The 22,135-nt window shown below is 41.7% G+C and overlaps 1 protein-coding gene across 2 annotated transcripts; it reads right to left on the minus strand.

The window, feature by feature from the left end:
- Nucleotides 1-4,279: 4,279 nt before the first annotated feature.
- Nucleotides 4,280-21,203, minus strand: DDX3X (DEAD-box helicase 3 X-linked). Of its 2 annotated transcripts, none has more exons than XM_037992916.2 (17): nucleotides 21,025-21,203; nucleotides 17,874-17,931; nucleotides 16,074-16,121; nucleotides 13,496-13,628; nucleotides 12,462-12,620; nucleotides 12,284-12,383; nucleotides 11,773-11,908; nucleotides 11,309-11,394; nucleotides 10,998-11,096; nucleotides 10,729-10,889; nucleotides 9,837-9,981; nucleotides 9,270-9,414; nucleotides 8,089-8,270; nucleotides 7,880-7,997; nucleotides 7,490-7,643; nucleotides 7,048-7,184; nucleotides 4,280-6,860 (listed from the first exon to the last, which is right to left on the minus strand). In XM_037992916.2, the coding sequence occupies exons 1-17, from the start codon at nucleotides 21,067-21,069 to the stop codon at nucleotides 6,781-6,783; spliced, it is 1,986 nt and encodes a 661-aa protein (XP_037848844.1). In that variant the 5' UTR covers nucleotides 21,070-21,203; the 3' UTR covers nucleotides 4,280-6,780. The 2 variants fall into 2 exon arrangements, with proteins under 2 accessions (XP_037848844.1, XP_037848843.1); XM_037992915.2 differs by having other exon boundaries at nucleotides 7,048-7,187; nucleotides 21,025-21,176.
- Between the last annotated feature and the right edge of the window lie 932 nt (nucleotides 21,204-22,135).

Consider the following 22,135-nt stretch of genomic DNA (forward strand, 5'->3'; position numbering starts at 1 on the left):
ATTTCCTGGTTTCATACTACAGTATGCCAGATGTTACCATTGGGGGAAACTGGGTGAAGGGTACAGTGGAAGCACTCTGTGCTGTTTTTGCAACTTCCTGTGAATCTATACAGTTTTATTAGAAAATAATTTTAATTGGCTGGGCACGGTGGCTCAAGCCTGTAATCCCAGCACTTTGGGAGGCCGAGACGGGCGGATCACGAGGTCAGGAGATCAAGACCATCCTGGCTAACACGGTGAAACCCCGTCTCTACTAAAAAATACAAAAATCTACCCGGGCGAGGTGGCGGGCGCCTGTAGTCCCAGCTACTCGGGAGGCTGAGGCAGGAGAATGGCGTAAACCTGGGAGGCGGAGCTTGCAGTGAGCTATCTGGCCACTGCACTCCAGCCTGGGCAACAGAACAAGACTCCGTCTCAAAAAAAAAAAAAAAAGAAAAGAAAAGAATTTTAATTGTATAAAATTTTCTCAGGAAAGGATAAAGCAGCAGAAAATCTTTATAATTTCAACCAGAAGCAAAAATTATTAATATTTTATCAGTTTTCCTTCTGGTCTTCTATGTATTTTCAAAATACTTAAGATCATTCTGCACACTGAGATGTAACCTACTTTTTTCTCTACCCACCAGAGCAAGTAGTTTCTCCGTCACTAGTATTTGTAAATGGCAGCTTTATATATATATATATATGTATGTATGTATGTGTGTGTGTGTGTGTGTATAGAGACTTTTCTTTTTTTGAGATGGAACCTCACTCTGTTGCCCACACTGGAGTACAGTGGCACAAACTTGGCTCACTGCAACCTCCACATCCCAAGTTCAAGTGATTCTCCTGCCTCAGCCTCCCAAATAGCTGAGACTATAAGCGCTCGCCACCATGCCCAGCTAATTTTTTTTTGTATTTTTAGTAGAGACGGAGTTTCACCATGTTGGCCAGGCTGGTCTTGAACTCCTGACCTCAGGCAATCCACCCACCTCCCAAAGTGCTGGGGTCACAGGTGTGAGCCACCATGCCCAGCCAGCAGCTTAATATTCTGAATACAATATATAATATTTTAAAACATTAATTTAGCTCCAATTCTAGTTAAAAGGAACATGGTGAGCAAAAACTAAGGCAGAAGCAGCAGCACAGGATTTGTATAGACAGTAGCATGACATTCAGCTACAGGATAAGATCTGGGAAGCAAGTTAAAGCTGCAATGGTAGATTAGAACCACACCATAGGGGCCACGTAATAGAATGCCATTAATTTGTTTGCAATGTTTTAATTTGGAATATAGAGATGCTTCCACCATGAAGAACCAGAAACATGATCATGGCAATGCTAAGTTTGAAACAGATGACAAAAAGAAGGGGAGAGAACAGTGGACTCCACACCTAAGCCTGCTGTATCAGAATTGCCTGGGGAGCTTTAGGAATAAAAACACAGGCAAAAACCAAAACCAAAACCACAGATTCCTGAGAAAACCCCAGAGGTGGAGGATCCTGTTAGGAGAGTTGCCCTAGAATCATTTCCCAGGTACTTTATGTTGCAACACCAAGTTGGAGAAACACAAAAGGAAAATGGCTAGGTTCCAAGAGAGGAAAGACTATCTATATTAATCACTACATCTCCCAGTGCCAATACTCAGACACCAAATCAGGTTTTGATTGCACCCTAAGTCAACCCTCGCCTTGCACTAAAAGATCCCATCAGGTGATTGAGGTCTGGAGGAGAGGTTCAGGGACCATTCTGCATACCACTAATGTTGACTGTTAGGTAAATGAGATGGGCTGTTGTGAATAGAATGAGTGGAAAAGGAAGTGAATGGAGGATTTCCAGCGAAAGATAGGCGCTTTACTTCTCTCGAAAAATGAAACATCAATGTAACAAGGAAGACAGTAAATACCCAATAAACCACGATTTATCTGCTTCACACAGTAAAGGACAAAAACCAGAAATACAGCCACAGAATGCCTTAGAATATAGATGTGTCACGTACTGATAGCCTGCCTAGGCAATTGGAGATGTGGCTGGTCCCCTAGAGGAGATATTACCAGTGCCTCATTTTATGTATATAGTTTGTCCATTTGCCAGTTGATGGACATTTTTGTTTCCACTTTTTGGTTACAATGAATGATGCTACAAAACATTTACATACTTAGCATTTTCATTTTTCCTGGGTAGAATCCTTCTAAGAGTGGAATTGCTGACTTTATCTCGTTTTGAGACACCTATTTCCTGCTCTTAAATCGTATTGGTCCGTTTTGTCTTCTCCCATAATAAACATCTTTCCAAGTCACAAAATACCCTTTCATAATATTATTAAACAGTGCTTTGTCAAAAAAGTCCTGTCTCAGAATTATCCTAAAGAAAACCCAGTCAGGTGTATGCAGAGAAAACTCAGAGGAAAAAGAAATCAATGAAGAATGAGAAAATTAGGCTGGACGCGGTGGCTCACGCCTGTAATCCCAGCACTTTGGGAGGCCAAGGCGGGCAGATCACGAGGTCAGATCGAGACCATCCTGGCTAAATTGATGAAACCCTGCCTCTACTAAAAATACAAAAAATTAGCCAGGTGTGGTGGCGGGCCCCTGTAGTCCCAGCTACTCGGGAGGCTGAGGCAGGAGAATGGCGTGAACCCGGGAGGCGGAGCTTGCAGTGAGCCAAGATAGTGCCACTGCACTCCAGCCTGGGCAACAGAGCGAGACTCCATCTCAAAAAAAAAAAGAAACTAGAGAGTAGTCATTATAGAAGGGACAGCCACATTAGAAACAATGACCCTAAACATGCTGAAAAATAGATCATAAACTGAAATGACACAAGCAACAAAGCAGGTTTAAATATACCCATAATTGTATCAAAAATAGAATGGAACAGAAGAAAGCAAAACCCAAAGATAGTCTTGTAACTTTCAATGCCCTGTACCTACAGTAAGTAGATACCTCTGTATTCTGGGAGTAGTGAAGCCCTATCAACAATGTATTAGTCACTGAGCTCCAAAGAGCAAGCCTGTGGCCATTCAAGCAGGTCACTTAGAGCACAGGAGCAAGGGAAACATTTTAAGAATGAAGGTTAGACATAGTTCCTATAAAGCCATTTTAAAAATCTTGAAATTCAGCCAAGAATCCAGGAAACACAAATAGTGCACAGGAGTGACAACTGCATTTAAGTGTAATTAAAATTAAACCAGATTAATGTAGTATGTAAACGTACTGCATTTGTCACCATAATCCTAACCATGCTAGACTAGAAATAATCTCAATCTCAAATTTTGGCAGTTCCCCCAAAGCAGATTGTCACTCCTCATCATTCACATGAAAGGGAACTTGAACTCTTCTTTAGCATCCAGTTTCACTCCACGAGTCATTTTCAGCCATTGACTATTCAATCTAGCCATCCTAAACTTTTCCATGTTTGACTAAATTGAGACCCAAGTATGTACATCTTTTCTATCTTCAAAATACACACGGCCATGTTTCAAAATTCTGCTCCAAAAATTTAGGCTTGAGTTCATGACTGGACAAAGGTTAACCAGAACCGTATTTCCTTACAGTGCAAAAAATTCTTAATCATACTGCAAACCTTCAACTACAGTGAAACAAAAGCTGAATACACATATTCCTTAGAGGTTGAAACATACCAAACTGCTAGTACGACAATCTAATCAAACACCTAGGCACTTGAGGTAGCAGCCTGTTGCAGCAGTGTGTATGGTAAGCATAGATATCTATTACCTGTTTTTTCTTTTCTTTTTAGAGGTAACGTCCTGCTGTATGTTGCCCAGGCTGGACTTTAACTCCTGGGCTCAAGCAATCCTCCTGCCCCTCAGGTTCCAAGTAAGCTAGCACTCACTATAGGACCATGCCATCATCACACCTGACCCAAATATATTCTTGATTCCTTCCCTAAGTACATACTTACCATTACTTGGACTACTGACACACTTCACTTTTATCCTGCTCATTCTTCCACTGTTCAACCATCCTTCATATCGGATACTTCAAAGAACGGTGAGACTCTCACCCATGTAAAATTGTTGGAAGTATAAGCCAATTTCTAGTACATGCTGTACATCAGTAAGGGCCTTTTAGACTTCCGTCTATTACAAAAATCCTGTTTCACTGTATTTCAAGCTAACATCTTCATCTTTCATTGCAAATACTTTTGAGAGTCAAATCCAAGAGGCATCTCAAAAAACAGCACTGGATGACAACCAAAAAAATAACATTTTACAATTTTTCAGGCAAGAGCACTTTATTTTCACCTCTGAAAATAAACCACAATTGACAACAACAAAGGAGACTGTGCAGTTCAACTTTTTATTTTAATAAAATCAGAATATGCACAGCACATGCAGTGCTAGCATCTAAACTAATACAATAAGCAATTACTAAAGCTACAGTGACTTGAGGTTCAATCTTTACATTCAGCAAGTTTAAATCCTTACATGATTTTTGAAACCTTATTAACTGAAAATATTGCTTGCTGATAAAACTTGCTCAAATGCTATTGCTGAATGTACAAGTCACTGATTATGCCAATACAACAAAGATAACCACATGTTTGAGGATTGCAATGTGCCAGACATTCACTGAAAAAAAAAACAAACAAAAAAAACACACAACTAAACAAAATTCACACAACAAACATCTGAGATTCTGGACACTTCACATCAGTGTTTTGAAGTGTTTCATTAATATCTTAAGACAAGTGTATCAAAACCTTGGCATGATTTAATTTCAAGTCGCCAATTTTGTTTTTACTAACATCAGAAAGTTATGGCTACACTGCCAACGCCGGGTCTGCTTAATTTGACTTAAGAGTTTAATATGACTTAACATTAAAAGCTCACACTACCCCGAAATATATAATTTCACGCATACGGTGACATTCAACATTCAAGTGCCAGTGTTTTTGTACTGTCTTTTGGTCAAGTTTCTTTAAACTTTCAAAGAATCACTTTTAGGCTTACAAAAATAAATATTTGTCAAAATGTTCAATAAATATTACATAAAACTAGCAGCAAAAAGTATCTAGAAATCTGTCGTGTGCAAATAGTTTTCTTCTCAACTATCATTCCCATGGTCCCAAATAAATTTTAGAATCTAGTCCCATCCCCTTCCTAGACAAGCTGCGTTCAACAATCTCCAAGAGACAAAGTAAGATTGGAAGTTTAAGGACACGCACACAAGACATATATATAAAATTCTCTGAATGTGCAATAAAAGAAGTACTTTGTAAAAAGTTATGGGCAAAATGTACAAGGGCCTAAACCTAGACTAATTGAAATAGCACCATAACAAATGACCTCAATACTGTCAAGTGCACCTACTTAATAAAAGTTTTAGAACAAGGCACAATACACTTGAAAATCTATTGCACTTTAGGAAATTTTTGCCGTCTTCCTATGCCACTGTAAAAAGATGGAGCGTTTTCATCACTGCATTCTGGCCACAAAATTAGCACAGAATTCAAAGTGGCAGAGGCATTTTAGTGGTGGACAATGCTCATCTTTGGCCAGATTTAGCATAAACAGACTATAAATACAATGGAAACCTATGCAACTAAAACTGACTAAAACTGCACTGTAGAGCAGAATTGACACCTTGTGCAGTTATGTACATATTTCCAACCTGTGTGATCTCAAAGATTTCAGTTTGTTACTCTTCTGGAGCCATTTTACAAAGTCTATAGTAAGCCAGTTTAACATCTCAACGCAGCTTGAACAGAGTAATGTGAATCGGCATTTAAAATAAAGCCTGCTGCATTTAATTCTTCCTGTTCATACCCTCTTGACCAAAAAACATCAACACTAGCATGCGTTATTAGACCAAAAATCATCCAAGGCCCTAATGAGGGCTGGTCATTGCTGTGGTCAGCCATTCTACCATTTCAATTTCATTTATGGCAGGCATTTAAAAAGTCTAAGTAGATGAATTCTCCTAAAAACCTATTTCAAGTTATCAGACCTTTAAACTTTCCCTGTAATAGTATGCCCACATTTGGCTAGCTCATTAATTAATGATCTGCCTAAACGTTGAAAGAGGAATTGCTGTATTTACTTGCATTAACTTTGAAAACAGTGCTTTGAATGTATGCATGTATTCATACATCACCTTATCATGACTGGAATGGCTTAAAGACTATCAGGTTCTAAATACCTATCCAGGATAGAGTGAGCAAATCAGAACTTTAACTTAATACAGTTTGCCACATTAGAAACTAATTCCATTAATATGCTTCAAGACATTTGTTGTTTGTTTTCCCCCAATCTGCAAGTATCAAAAAGCCCTAATGCAGGCTACCGCATAAGTTTTTCCTTATATTATTTATGGATGAATCGATGATTCCTGTTAAGTTGTATCACACCTGTGTGCCAAGGTTTGATTTTAGCCCAAGTTCAGTAAATTTATTTTGTCAAAACAATTGATATCTTGAGCATTACTGAGCCAACAGGACATCAAAATAAAAAGTTGTCTAAAGTTAAAGGCACAGTACATTAACAAACAAATGATCCTCAGTCACAAAATTATAAATGCAATTTGGGATGGGGGTAGGCGGGAGGGGAGTTAATCCAAACTACAGCAATGAAGTCTTCAAACCACCTTCTGAACAGGGCTGCTGATTGTTACTTTCATTTCTTCTTGTGACCTTGAGCTCCCTTAAAAAAAAAATTTCAGTGGAGAATCACAGCTGGTAATGTACTGCGAGTTCTTGAAGCTACACAAGGTATAGTCTGGCTAAGTTACATGTGGTTTCCATATTAGCTTGTTTGGCAGGGTGACCTACTGCAAAGCAGGCTCAGTTACCCCACCAGTCAACCCCCTGGGAGTTATAATTTCCTCCATATCCATCACTGTTGTAAAAGCCTCCATAGCCACCTAATGAGAGATTTAAAAGAGAGATAAATTAATGAAGTTATCCATCATTAAATACAATTCTTCCCTTAAGTACTTTGCCATCAAGTTTCTATAGTGCTGATCTTAAATGGTTTAATTAGACTTTGAAAAAGATGACTAAACGGAAAAAAACCCTTCCCAAAGCTATGAAGTTACAGATTAACGCTACCTCCACCGAATCCTCTGCTGCTACCATGGCCACCTCCGCCACTGCGGCTGCTGCTTGCACGGCTGCTGCTGAAGCTGGAACTGCTGGCACCACTACTTTGTCGGTAGTCTCTGGCACCAAACCCTCCACTAAATCTGCTACTATAAGAAAAAATTTATGTTGGTTCACATGAAGATGAAATTCCACTGAAGTAACCTAACTCTTACATACTTCCCAATGACCAATTTCTATTTTTCCATTCAAACAATTCCCCATCCAGCCATATTTTCCCCAACATTAGAATGGAGTGTCATCCATTCTAATACAACCCCTTACCAAAGAATCTAGAAAGCCTAAGATGATTAAGCTTTTTAAATACTGTGAAGTTAACCCTGGACATTATGCATGCAGAGGAAACACTAGAAACTGTAAGTGAACACCTATTATACCATATATACCTCACCTCTTAGAACGTCCACGACTGCTACCCTTGTAGTGGTGTTCATAAGCCATGTTTTCTAACCAAGATGGCACTTCTTGTTTAGCTTCAACAAGAAGATCCAACAAATCCTTAGTAATATTTATGTTCCTCTCGTTAAAGAATGAGGTTGCCAGGCCTAAAAGAGTTCCCAAAAAAATATATAAACAAACGTCTTCCACAAAGTAACTTGCTACCCTTCTTACTTTCCTATGCAGAAATATTTAAAATATTACAATCTTATTATTTAAACAAGTGCTTTGAGCAAAATCTTTGTCACTTTCGTTGTTAAAAATGTATTTTAGATCCTAGCAAGTTCTTTGCTGCACGCATCACAGCTAAAAACATGAAACCATCAAGTAATCAAATACTTACCAAGGTTTCCTACACGTCCTGTACGACCAATGCGATGTACATATTCTTCAATATCACTTGGCAAGTCAAAATTGATAACATGTTTCACATTTGAAATGTCCAGTCCTCTTGCTGCTACCTGAAAAATAACTTATATGAGATATGGCCCACTTAAAAGAAAAATACTTGAACATGCTCAACTTGAATCAAAGAAAGATGTTTATACATACTGCTGTAGCCACTAGAATTGGGCTTTTTCCTGAGCGGAACTGGTGAAGGGCCTCTTCCCTATCCCTCTGAGAACGGTCTCCATGGATACTGGTACATGCGTATCCTTCATGGTATAAGAAATCCTCCAGAGAATCTGCACCCTTTTTGGTCTCCACAAACACTAAGGTCAGTGAATCCTTGCCTGTCGTTGAAAAATTATAAGTTTTTGTCACTAATATGGCTTAGTTCTCTTTGCACTTACGTATGCACAATTTTCATGTGTCAATTAAAATACATACATATCTTCTTAAAAATGGGCTTTGAACAGCATGTTTTGAATTGAGGAGGAAAAGTAATAAAGGTAATCCAAATACATTTAAGAGATGGGGGTCTCACTATATTGCCCAGGCTGGGAGTACACTGGCCATTCACAGGTGCAATCATGGCATACTACAGCCTCAGTCTGCCAAGTAGCTGGGACTACATGCATGTACCACTGCACCCAGCCCAAATGGATCACCACCAGATCAATGAAAATTATTCATAATTTTAGCTGGGTGCAGTGGTACGTGCCTGTAGTCCCAGCTACTCTGGAGGATGAGGCAGGAGGATTATCTAAGTCTACGAGTTCTGGGCTGTAGTGTACTATGCCTATCAGGTGTCCACACTAAGTTTGGCATCAACATGATAACCTCCCGGAAGCAAGGGAGCACCAGGTTGTCTAAGGAGAGGTGAACCAGCCCACGTCAGAAACAGAGCAGGTCAAATATTCCCATGCTGATCAGTAATGGGATCGTGCCTGTGAATAACCCTTGCACTCCAGCCTGGGCAACACAGAGAAACCCCATCTCTAAAAAAAATTAAAAATTCATAATGTTGGCCGGGCACGGTGGCTCACGCCTGTAATCCCAGCACTTTGGGAGCCCGAGACGGGCAGATCACGAGGTCAGGAGATCGAGACCATCCTGGCTAACATGGTGAAACCCCGTCTCTACTAAAAATACAGAAAATTAGCCGGGTGCGGTAGCGGGCGCCTGTAGTCCCAGCTACATGGGAGCATGGAAGGCTGAGGCAGGAGAATGGCATGAACCTGGGAGGCGGAGCTTGCAGTGAGCCGAGATTGCGCCACTGCACTCCAGCCTGGGCAACAGAGTGAGACTCCGTCTCAAAAGAAAAAAAAAAAAAAAAATCATAATGTTACCTGTTGCATTTAGGAGGTCAAGCAGAAATGACCGTTTGTCTGATTCTTCCACCCAAACTACTTTCTGTGTGATGTTTTCAGAGGTAGAGCCAACTCTTCCTACAGCCAAGAAGATATATTCATCTAAGAAATCACGAGCCAGCATCTGAAAGAAAAAAAATTTTTTTTATTACCTGAGATAAACAAATTTCTAAATAAATAAAATTTGCGGGGCCGGGCGCGGTGGCTCAAGCCTGTAATCCCAGCACTTTGGGAGGCCGAGACGGGCAGATCACGAGGTCAGGAGATCGAGACCATCCTGGTTAACACGGTGAAACCCTGTCTCTACTAAAAAAAAAAAATACAAAAAAAAAAAAAAAAAAAACTAGCCGGGCACGGTGGCGGGCACCTGTAGTCCCAGCTACCCGGAGGCTGAGGCAGGAGAATGGCGTAAACCCGGGAGGCGGAGCTTGCAGTGAGCTGAGATCCGGCCACTGCACTCCAGCCTGGGCGACAGAGAGCAAGACTCCGTCTCAAAAAATAAAAATAAATAAATAAATAAATAAAATTTGCAACATCCAACAGTACCTGTATTTCCTTAGGAAAAGTAGCACTAAACATCATAGTGTGGCGGACACCCTTTGGAGGCATAGTATCTTGTTCAACTATTCTACGAATCTGAGGCTCAAACCCCATATCCAACATCCGATCAGCTTCATCTAACACCAAGTATCTGTCACGTCATGGGAAAAAAAAACAAACCTGAGTTTAGAATGAGGAGAAATCAAGATGGTTTTAGTATGGCTGTTAGTATAATTACAATTGTGTTAAGTTATTACAATTATATATTCATTAAGGTGGTGCCTCACACTGCATAATTTTACAGACCCAGCACAGGATTCTTGCCACTACATAAGTCATTCAAGATTACACAGCCAAATTAGCCCATCCTAGTTGACTGTCCCACGAGCTGATCATTCTAAGCCTCCACCAAGATATTACTACTGATTTTTCAACATTAAAATTACCATGAACAAGATTTTTGTAAAAGTTAGATGTCTGAAATACATCACTTCTCAATCTTAAAATTTAGACAATGTTGCCACCACCACAAACCTAATGGCCAGTAACTTTAATACTGCATCCCATACATTTAAAAATTAACATAGTTAGCCAAGCACCGATGGCACATGCCTGTAATCCCAGCACTTTGGGAGGCCAAGGCAGGTGGATCACCTGAGGTTGGGAGTTCGTGACCAGCCTGACCAACATGGAGAAACCCCGTCTCTACTAAAAATACAAAAATTAGCTGGGCGTGGTGGCACATGCCTGTAATCCCAGCTACTTGGGAGGCTGAGGCAGGAGAACCACTTGAACCTGGGAGGTGAGGTTGCAGTGAGCCGAGATCGCGCCATGGCACTCCAGCCTGGACAACAAGAGTGAAACTCCGCCAAAAACAAAACGAAACAAAAAAACATACTTGCAAAAGTCTAATCCAATCTTTCCTCTTTCCATCATATCCACTAGACGTCCTGGAGTGGCTACTAACAAATGGCATCCACGTTCCAAGTCTCGAATCTGCTGACCAATATCGGCACCACCATAAACCACGCAAGGACGAACTCTAGATCGGTATGAAAACTGTAAGCAAAAAAAGTTATGAACTTCAAGATCAAAATTTTTACATGTTCATAAAACATTTAAGTAGAATCAATGAAAAAGCTAATAATCACTGGAACTCATACTTACTTTTCTGGCTTCCTCGTAGATCTGTACTGCCAACTCTCTCGTTGGTGCTAATACCAAGGAGATTGGGTACTGTTTGCGGCGCCCATACCTTCCATTTTCCTAAGAAATAAATTAATTTTTAAGTTAACTCTACCTACCCTGTTTGAAAAGTTCATCACAACATAATTCCCCCTTTTGTAATTTATAGATTACAGATTACACTTGAAAACTGTTTTTCATTCGACTTAAGTCTTAGCATCATTTAGAAAGCCCTCTCAATGGCCCCCTACAAAGTTCTACAATAATTTCCCATTTTATAAAGAAACATCTACCTTCATGGCCCTCAAAGCCTCGCCTGGACCATCTGAATAAATCTGACTCAAGATGGGCAAGAGAAATGCTGCAGTTTTTCCAGACCCTGTTCAAAAACAAACAAATCCTGCTCATTAAACAGACATTGGTAGATGACAGTGTTTTTTAACTGCCCTATTACTAGTAATTAGTACTTTCAGTTTATGATTAAGTTTTCCAAAAAGTGGCTTCTTTGGTCCATCTCTAAGGAGTCAGCAAACTGAGACTATTTTTGTAAATAAAGCCTGCTATTTTTATAAATAAAGCTCTTACAGAATACAGCCATACCCAATAATTTATGTATCATCTATGGCTTCTCTCACAGTCCAATAGCAGCGCTGAGCAGCTGCAAAACTGCATGGCCCATAAAAAAACAAAATATTTTATTGTCTAGTCCTTTACAGCAAAAATATGATAATGTTTTACTCTTATGAGCTGAGCTTACCTGTTTGGGCACAAGCCATCAAGTCTCTTTTCTCTTTGATAATAGGAATAGCATGCTTCTGCACTGGAGTTGGGCGAGTATAACGAGTAAGCTCAATGTTTCCCATGATAATTTCTCCCATCTCAACATCACTGAACTGTGAAGAAATTCAATGGGGTTAGAAATGCTATCTAAAGCTATTTCTGTTTTATACTAATAATGGAAACAACCAACAGCTGATTTGTAACTCAGCTTATAGTTTAAGAAAATTACCATATTATACTTTGAGAAAAAACAACCCCCAGGCTTACTGCACATTGGAGAAGACTTTGGGTTGTTCCTATGTTTGACCCATTTTCTATTTTAGGTAATAAATTATTCATAATGGTGACACTGAACTCAGCTTCTCCTTTTCCACAAATCTATGAAGCCGCTGGTCTACACGACTTTATGAAGCTCATCTCACATTCTAATATACCATGAAAATATTTACACCTCCCTGTGTCTTGAAAAGTCAAGTAAAAATACTTACACTTTCAATATGTGGAGGACAGTTGTTGCCTGTTGCCTCAACTGGAATGTCATCATATTTCTCAAAATTAATCCCAGTGTTGCCTCCAGAAAAGAGTTCCCTCAAATCAAAAGATGGGTAAGTTCATTTGTTATACTATAATGCTTCATCACAAGTAACATACACTTCAAAAACTTACTGTTCCAAGCGTTCACTTGGTGGGAGTGGTTTTGACCAATCATCTTCATCTGATTTGTCACACCAGCGACTGTTTCCACCACGTTCGAATTTGCCAAAGCCACTTCTGTCACCACGGCTGCCAATGCCGTCATAATCACTCCGTCCACGATCATCAAACCTGAACAGCACAAGCAATTAATCAGAATCATATCATTTAACCATTATCAGATTCTTATCCCTACTCTATAACTGTTATCTGGAGACTTAAGTTATGGCTAACTATAAGGATGTCAACAATCCAATTCTGAGTTATTTGACAAATAAGGCTCTCTAACCAGCATCATTTACATAACCTCATTTTCTAAAATCAGTAATCTTTGTATTTCTATAAAGTCATATAGCCTAAAAAGCCTCGCAGATGACAAAATTAAGAATAACAATTTTACTTGAAACTGGCAAACAGCTCACAACCTTCATTTAAACTGCTCATCCAAATATATTTAATGGTAGGGAAAAGAAGAAAATAACACACCAAATATCAGTCGTCCTAGTTATAATAGGATGTCACTTAAAGGACAATTCACCTGTGTGACTTTGGATAAAAGGTAGAAAATAATCCTTACCTGAACTAAGATGTTATTAGAGTTTTAGGCCTGTTTGCGAAAAATCAGGACACAGGACTAACAACAGCTATTAGGCACATGGGGTCAGTTCACCATACTTGTGTAATCAAAAATACAAGGTGTTTAGAAATTGTTATAGAGTCCACAAAAATCCCAACCAAATTAGGCCATTCACTAGAGGAACTTACTCTTTTAAGTGGAACATATAAAACACGAGAAATAGAATAACTCATTTCATTATGCCAATGAGCATATTCCTATTTTCATCTAATTTCTAACTAAGAGGTTCAATTTAGTAAAAGCCTCTTACAGCTAAAATACAATGACCAAACAGACATAATGCTTGACATCCAAATGGGTGGTCAGGATAAGGACTTACTAAACTGTTATTACACATACACATAAGGTGGTAGGACAAGAAATCGCTTACCTTCCCCTTGATCCACTTCCACGATCACTGAAGAAGCTAGACTTCCCTCTTGAATCACTACGAGATCCAAAACTGCTATACGCATCCTTATCTTTGCTAGAACTCCACCCTGAACTGTCTTTGTCGTAGAAACCTTCGATTAAAAGAGCACAAATCCATTTTATTATTAATTAGAAATAGGAACCATGTTAAGGTATTATCAATCTTTCTGAATTTGAAGGCCTCCACTGACTATCTTATCTCTGGGCTTGAGGTTCAATCTCAAGATATTCCTACCATGGCCCTATAAGAGAACCAAGATTTACAGCTGGTTTACACCAGGACAAAGTTTTTCTTTAATTCTCCCCACCAGAAAATATTGTCCACTGGCCAGGAATGGTGGCTCATGCCTGTAATCCCAGCACTTTGGGAGGCCAAGGCGGGCAGGTCACTTGAGGTCAGGAGTTCGAGACTAGCCTGACCAACGTGGAGAAATCCCGTCTCTCTAAAAATACAAAATTAGCCGGGCGTGGTGGCACATGTCTGCAATCCCAGCCACTCAGGAGGATGAGGTAGGAGAATCATTTGAACCTGGGAGGCGGAGGTTGCAGTGAGCCAAGATCACGCCATTGCACTCCAGTATGGGAAATGAGTGAAACTCTTGTCTCAAAAAAAAAAAAAAAACAAAAAAAAAATTTACTGTACACTAAATCAAGCAATCTGACTTGTTTTTGAATGAATACTACCTCTAAGTGGTCAATAGCTTTGCCTATAACACATTGATTATGATACTGTTGTATGATCATCACAATTTAATTTCCATTCATTTTATAGGTGTGAATGGGTTTACTAGGAAACAGTTACTATTGTTTCCATGTTTCTTGGAGGTGGTATTCATTTAGAACATTCTTAGACTGTTAGATTACTTGGTTTAATACAATATTTTTCAGTTTCAATAGTATAAAGCACAAGAACACTACTGTCAAATGGTACTATTATTTTAGTGGTTCATCTACTATAAGCTTGATGACAATCAGGAATACCTGGGAAAAAGAAAAACCCTCATCACTATATATTCTCAGTATAGACAAGGTTCCTGGGTACAGCTATAAATATCCAAGTAAAGGGATGACAAACATGTAAATTAGCCCAAAGACAGATAGAGGGTTTAAACACAAGTAGAGTGTTTAACTAGCTTCAGCAACACCTTATTAGTCAGAAACAGCTTCTGAATTCAGTTACTTTCCTTCTGCCTTCTACCTCCTACTGTTAGGCCAGTCAGGTGACCAACAGCCTTTGCTAGCAAGAAATAGTTGAGTTAGAGTGCCAGATCTCTTCCAGCTCTAAAACCTCTATGATACTGCCATATACACAAGGGTCAATTCTAGCTAGTATACTAGGAATACTGAGAACATCCATGATGATAAAGACAAATTCCACAGCAACCTCCCCTTAAAAAGAATATAATGCCAGCCAGGCACGGGGGCTCACGCCTGTAATCCCAGCACTTTGGGAGGCTGAGGCGGGCGGATCACTTGAGATCAGGAGTTCCAGACAAGCCTGGGCAACAAGGCAAAATCCCTAAATACTAAAATACACAAAAATTAGCCAGGCGTGGTGGCGCATGCCTGTGATCCCAGCTACTTGGGAGGCTGAGGCAGGAGAATCACTTGAATCCAGGAGGTGGAGGTTGCAGTGAGGCTCTGCACTCCAGCCTGGGCAACAGAGCGAGGCTCTGTCTCAAAAATAAAAATAAAAAAAAAAAAGAATATAATGCCAAAGTGATCTTCCCATAGAAGTAATACAGATTTTATATACATATATCGCTAGGACAGTGAAGGTAACACAGACTACATATGGAGAGGAACAGCAGCAAACCATGTGCTCCCCTGTGGACTCTCCACTCTTCCTATCTGCCTTCTTTATACAGTATCTTCCCTCCTCCTTACCTTTAGTTTTCCTGACTTTCCCTTTTCCTCCAAATTTTGAATGGTCTAATTTTACAGAATATAAAGCACCCGAACAGCTGTCTCATAATATGAAACATACACTAGCTGTTAGCTATCGCTACATTACAATTGCAATGGGAAAGATGCCAGATAGTGTAATACATTTTGGACAAAACCCTTCAAAAGCAGCAAGGCAAGGAGATGAAACCAGAGAATCACTCTCAACGCTGTAACTTGTTAACTATTCTATGATAAGCCCATCTTCATTTCTGGCAACTGTGCCAAGACAGAAATAACCAGGTTGTTATCATTATGCAGCTTGGTTTACACAGTAGGGGCACCCACCTCTTCCAAACTAAAACCATGCTGTGAATGATTACAAACAGATTCAGCACAACACTAGCGAAACTGTACAAAACCATGCCCTTGGCATCAGAACAGTTTGACACAGGAATGCCGAATTTCCCACTGTGTAACATTAGATGAGTTTTTCCAACGTTATTAAGCTCTAATATTTGAACCAAGGCTGACAGAAGCATAGAAGAACACAATGTTTAGACTTCCCCCAAATGCCTCATTTTCCTTAGGCTTTGACTAACTTCTAAAGGAGGCAAAAAAATAGACCAACGAAGTTACTTGTGGGGACCTACCTTTAGTAGCTTCTCGGTTCCTTAAATGAGGAGGAATATAGCGCCCTTCTAAAAAAAAAATACATATATATATATAATTAAATGCCAAAAAAACCTTCCATTTAAATTTCTGTTACTAAAAAATGATTCCGGGAAATTAAAATCTCCAGCCTTCCAGTCTGATTACTTACCTGGACATTGAGGGGGGGAAAAATAGAATCTAATTTTAAATGGGTTATTGCTTCATAAGGAGAACTCTGAAAGGAGTTTGATAAAAAAAAAAAAAAAAAAAGCTGATTTGGAACCTAATAGTTGAAATCCACAAATTGAGCACATTTAGCCACTAGTGGTCATTTAATGTGACTTTTTTTTAAAGGCCTGCTAGATTTAAGAGAACTGTCATAAAAACTAAGAGGATCACTTACAGCATTAAGTATTACTGTAACAATTTAAGATTACTCATGTAATAAATCTCACAATCTTTTGTTTCTATGCCAGTAAGTTGCAAAACATACAATAAACATTTAAGGAAAAGCTGCAAAGGGGAGTTAATTTCAAGGAATTGCAGGTTTTAATTTGGGGCTTGCTGAGTTTAAGTTGACGACTGCTCTGTACACAGGCAGGAATACAGCCTAAACTATGGATAAGCAAAAAAAGCACATAATATAAACCCAAATAAAGTCAATTTGCTTTATAACTAGTAAACATGTCATTTAACTTTCTTTTTCTAGACTGAATTAAACGTTTTTAAAAATCTCCATTAGGACAATCAGTTCCTAAAAGATTCTTAGCATGACAAATAAGGTGAAAGTTAGAGCAAACACCAATTTTGTGCCCAGTGAGCCTGTTCTTGCCTAAAAATGAGGACATATCACAGCCCATACCCACTTTTGTTTTAATAAGTAGGAAGAGATCTGAGCTAAACATAAGGGTCTATTGCCGTATTACCGTATAATAAACCAGTAAGATCCCCTACCTTAACACTAACCTCTAACAAGTCTCTAAACAACCCCCCTGAAAAGAAAAAAAGCAACTTTTCTAATCCCTTTTTAAAAGAAATGACACATTTGAAAATCTAACCTAACCACCAATCCAAAATTCAGTATAGTCTTCTGTTCTTCAGGAGAAAGGAGCAGCTATAACCGATGAAGTGCATGTTCCCTTATTTCAATTTAATAAATATAGTCAGTTAACAGGGACACATCCCCATAACCTCTAAACTGGGCTCAGGATTTATAATGGACGAAAACTCTTCTAGAGATAATTTGATATAATAACGTTCCTTTCAATGGTTAACTGCTTTTACTCAAGAGAGCCAGCTAGAAAGGCAACAACGCTGGCCAGGCGCGGTGGCTCATGCCTGTAATCCCAGCACTTTGGGAGGCCAAGGCAGGCAGATCACCTGAGGTAGGGAGTTCGAGACCAGCCTGACCAACATGGAGAAACCCCATCTCTACTAAAAATACAAAATGAGCCAGGTGTGGTGGTGCATGCCTGTAATCTCAGCTACTCGGGAGGCTGAGGCAGGAGAATCGCTTGAACCCGGAGGCAGAGACTGCAGTGAGCCAAGACCACACCACTGCACTTCAACCTAGGCAACAAGAGCGAAGGTCCATCTCAAAAAAAAAAAAAAGAAAAAAAAAAAGGCAACAATACTTTAGATTGATCACTAGGTACTACATAATCCTGTAACACAAAGACTACATAATTCTTTAAGCAGTAAAAATTGAAAGGCAAATTTCTTAAATTTTAAATAAGCCCAATGAAATCTTAAGACATTAAGCTCTAATATTCAATAAATCCATAAGATGTTTTACTTACTGCTGGCTGTACTTCCTCCACTCTGATTATCTGAAGAGTTCAGGTCTAGGCCAGCAAACTAGAAGAGAGTGAAATGGTTAGCACCCCATGTACTCAAATACTGTATTAAGAGAAAACTAGTCCCGCCCTCTAGCATTTGCTAGCACTGCATTCAAGTAGTTGGCCAGTCCACCTCACAAGGCTGATACCAACTCTTAATGAGAAAGTGACTAAGAATGCTTTCAAGTCTGTAATGCTCTAGGCAAATGCAAAATATTACTATTGTATATAAAATATTACTATTGTATATACTACAGAAGGCGGCACACCAAGATGCTTGTGCTATTCAGTAGAAACTGTCCAAATTTCATTCATTCATTCAAAACGAATTTTCACTGCAACATGTTCCACAGCACAGGCTCCCTAATCACCAAACTAAAGCTTACACTGAATCTCAAAATTATTCTTCAATGCCAAATAGATAAGGGATTCGTTTTAGTGCCAGTCATAAACATTTCCAACGCCAACTTTCTGTAATACCTGGTATTTTAAACCTAAAAAGCACACCTGAAAAATGTCAGGACAAATTTTGAATTGGCCATTCTTTAGTTCCTTCATCCCCAAATATTGCCCACGTATTTTTAGTCGGGTAGTACTCTTAAGAACAACAAAAAAACGCAATATACCAACCACTTACACAAAACATTATGTTAAGCACAACTCTGAAGTAGTTTGACTGTTAATTCATTTGTTTTTTTTTTTTTGAGACAGAGTCTCCCTCTGTCACCCAGGCTGGAATTCAGTGGTGTGATCTCGGCTCACTGCAATCTCCGCCTCCCCAAGTAGCTGGTATTACAGGGGTGCGCCACCCCGCTAGGCTTTTTGTATTTTTAGTAGAGACGGGGTTTCGCCATGTTGGCCAGGCTGGCCTCCTGACCTCAGGTCAGGTGATCCACCTGCCTTGGCCTCCCAAAGCGCTGGGATTACAAGCATGAGCCCGGCTTGAAGTAATTACCTGTTTATTACCCCATTGTAACAGAAGTTCAAAAATGACTTTGAATAAATGGTACAACTGGCATTCAATGCTCTTAGGGAGTAGGACGTTTTACTGCCTTTCATCTCTATTTCTACCCATCTCCCTTACACTGGTATCTCAAAAGCCTCAACATTCTAGAAAAGGGTTATATGCTACCTTCGTAACGTTGTATAACTAATCAGGAACTACTCACAAGTAGTTGGTGGAAAAAACTGTACATGCAAAATGTTTCATTTTTCTCAAAAAAGCCACAAAAGACCAAGTTACACAGTACCGTTGCCAACCTGTTTGCAAAAGATAACACTATATACCATGTTTATAAATCTTGTGTTTAAAGCTCAGTATGATACTGCCAAACTGCACGCATCATCAATGGAGTCACTGAAAACTGGAAGCAGATGCTGAGTTTAAGACTTCAGGCACCTAATTTCCAGAATTTCTACGAGCAAAAACACCACCGCGCTTTCTCTTGCTTAAAGCACGACAGAACCACAAACTTTCCTTTTGCACTTGTTATAGTACAATTTTGCTTTTTAAATAAGGTTCACTGCTGCCTAGAATCCTTAAAAGGACACTATAGCTAAATGGAAAATGGTAAAACTGGGAATACTCTGTGCTGCTGGTAGATTGTTAAAATGTCTGTGTTCAATTCAACATATGAAGTATCAACAATTAGAGAATTTAATATAATTGGTTCATTAACAGGGAGAAAATGCTCCCAAAGGAACAGATCAATTCCTAAAAAATATTACATATGACTACATTAAAATATGTATTCAATTAATTTGTGCCACTAAACTTAGTCTCAGGATTATTCCGGAGTTTGTGAAATCAACTCCTAATCAGAAGTGTATTTAAAGGCTGCGCATAACCCACACAAGAGCTTATCCGAAACGTGGTGCCACTGTTGCGGCGGGATGCAGACTTCCTGCCACCAAAGCCCAAAACCTTCTCTCAGATCACACGTCCTCCTCTCCTCTGCCCCTAAATCCTTAGAAGAGTGGATTCTGTCTAAAATACTGGGGGGGCCTCGGACCCATCGCGAGATTCTACTCCACAGGCAGCAACAAGTCAACAACAAAACTGTTTACTTCCCCCAAAAGCCGGGTGTTTTTCCAATGGCGGATTCCTGGATCAAAGTCACTAACATGAAGACACTCCCACAACCCGCGATGACCCCTCCACTCCAGAAAAACGCGGGGCTCCCGGCTAACTCGCCACACAGCGACAACCTGGGCCAAGCAAGGAGGAGAAAGGGCCTCGCTGGCTAACCTCCCCGCCGCGTCTAACCTCTATCTCCAGAGCCCAGCGGCCCATTCCTGCCTCCCCTCCCCGCCCCCACTCCTCCCCAATCTTCTGCGTCACAAAACTTTCCACTCCGGAAACGCAGCCTCCCCGGCCGCGGCGCCGGGCCTGCGGACCCTGCGGAACCTGGGCTGAAGCGAGAAGGCCTGCGGAAGGAACCCAGGAAAAACAAGACGCCAATTCCATCCTCCTTTCCAGGCCCTCGCCCGCCCGGGACCCGCCGTCCCCCGGGAGTGAGCCACAGCGCCTCCCAGCACCACACAAAAGAGGCCGCCGCCATTACCCCAAGCGAAGGCCACCCCCTCCCCGCCGCGCCGCGCCGCGCCGCCCCCTCCCACATTCCTGGGCCGCGTTCCACCCCTTGCTCGCAGGCACGCAAACACCGGATGCCGCCGGGTCCTCCAGACGGGAATCCAGGCTGCGCCAGCCGTGAAGGCCGAAACCCTCCAGGCCAAAAGGGTCTCCAGTCGCGTCCCGCCGCGCTGCGCACTCCCGCAAACCACCCCCCGGTCACTAATCAGTCGGGGTTCGCGCATGCGCGTCCCCGCGAGAGCGCGCGCACTCCCTCCCCCTCCGCCCGCCTGCGCACGCACACACAAAAGCCGCCATTGTGCTCGTCCCGGGGACAATACAGCGGGCCGAGACCGGGCCCGGGCGACAGCCCCAACCAACGTTCCTGTCCCTCCATAGCCCCGGGGCACTCACACCCGCCAGCCCGGGGCACCCAGGAAATGAAAAGTAAGGGTCCCGGTTAGCGCTGCGCCATTAGCCAGGTTAGGTCAGAGGAGGGATTCACGCAGCAGCCAGCCCAGTGGGGTCCTTGCGGCTCACCTGCTGGTCCAGCCCGAGCGCATTTTCCACCGCCACATGACTCATCCCTGAAGAGTACCGAGAACTCGGAGTCTTCCGCTGCTAAGCGAGTGTGTCTGTTCCACCGCGAAGGCCCTCTCACGGGAGAACTGCGGCTCTGGAGCGCACCGCGCGGCCACGGATCTAATATACCCGCTTGAAAGCCCGCTACGTCAGCACGTACAACGTGTGCCCTCCCTCTCACACTGCAATCCCCCGTCGCGGCGACTAATGCCCGGCTACTGCGCGCTCCCTCAGGTCTAACCTCACGGGATTTCCTACTTAGTCCCGTCGCCCCTAGCAGTCCTGTCTTGGAGCTTGGAGCGCCAAATGCTGTCCCAGTTCTCCCGAGCTACACTTCCCGTGCTCTCCGCTAAAACCGTAGTCTCAGCCACAGAGGTCTCGAGATCTCGCGAGAACTTGCGTCTCCCGTTTACCACCAGCTAAAAGGCCTGGAAATGTTAACCTAGGCCTCTTCGCTCCCCTTTCCAACCCTATGCACTCAGCTTTAGTTTTTCGGGTTTTTTTTCTTGGGTTTTTTTTGTTTTTCTTTCTTTTTTTTTTTTTCCCAACACTGGCCTTCACTCTTCTTCCTCTCTCAGTTCCCGGGCTTGGAGATATGGTGGGATTTCTCCGGTCTAATCTGCCCTCGGTCTTCCGCGTGTAGCCTCCCCGAAGTCGGAGCTAGGCAGACAGTCCCGAAACCGAGAGGGCGGCAGGCCACGTGACCGCAGGTGTCGCGTGCGGTGGCCATTTTGTGAAACAGGAAACGGTGGCTTGAATATAGAGTGCTCGGGACGGGGGGGCGGGGAAGAGGAGGAGAGAACAGAGGGAAGGGGAGGAGGGGGAGGAAAAAGAGGGGAGCGGAGTAAGGGGAAAGGAGGAGGGAGGAGGGTAGGATGGTGACCGGGGCGGGAGTCGGGGGGAAATGGAGGGGAGCCGGCGGCGCGCTGGTGGCCCGACACCTCCCTGCGCTGTTGCCTAGGCAGCGGGGGCGCCGCCTAGAAACACACAATGGCCCCTCCCGGCCAACCCCCCGACGTGTGCGCGCGCGCCCCCACCCCCCGCGGTGAGGGAACAATGAGACAGTCAC

The sequence above is a fragment of the Chlorocebus sabaeus genome, chromosome X (assembly GCF_047675955.1).
Source record: "Chlorocebus sabaeus isolate Y175 chromosome X, mChlSab1.0.hap1, whole genome shotgun sequence".
NCBI lineage: Eukaryota > Metazoa > Chordata > Mammalia > Primates > Cercopithecidae > Chlorocebus > Chlorocebus sabaeus.

Bases quoted from the DNA above. Each gene is read 5' to 3' on its own strand.
- DDX3X (XM_037992915.2), bottom strand. From the start codon at position 21,069: ATGAGTCATGTGGCGGTGGAAAATGCGCTCGGGCTGGACCAGCAG. The intron at 16,122-17,873 runs GTAAGTAAAACA...TTTTTTTTTTAG, and splicing joins TGGAGGAAGTACAGCCAGCA to AAGGGCGCTATATTCCTCCT. The intron at 10,890-10,997 runs GTAAGTATGAGT...TTTTGCTTACAG, and splicing joins TCTACGAGGAAGCCAGAAAA to TTTTCATACCGATCTAGAGT.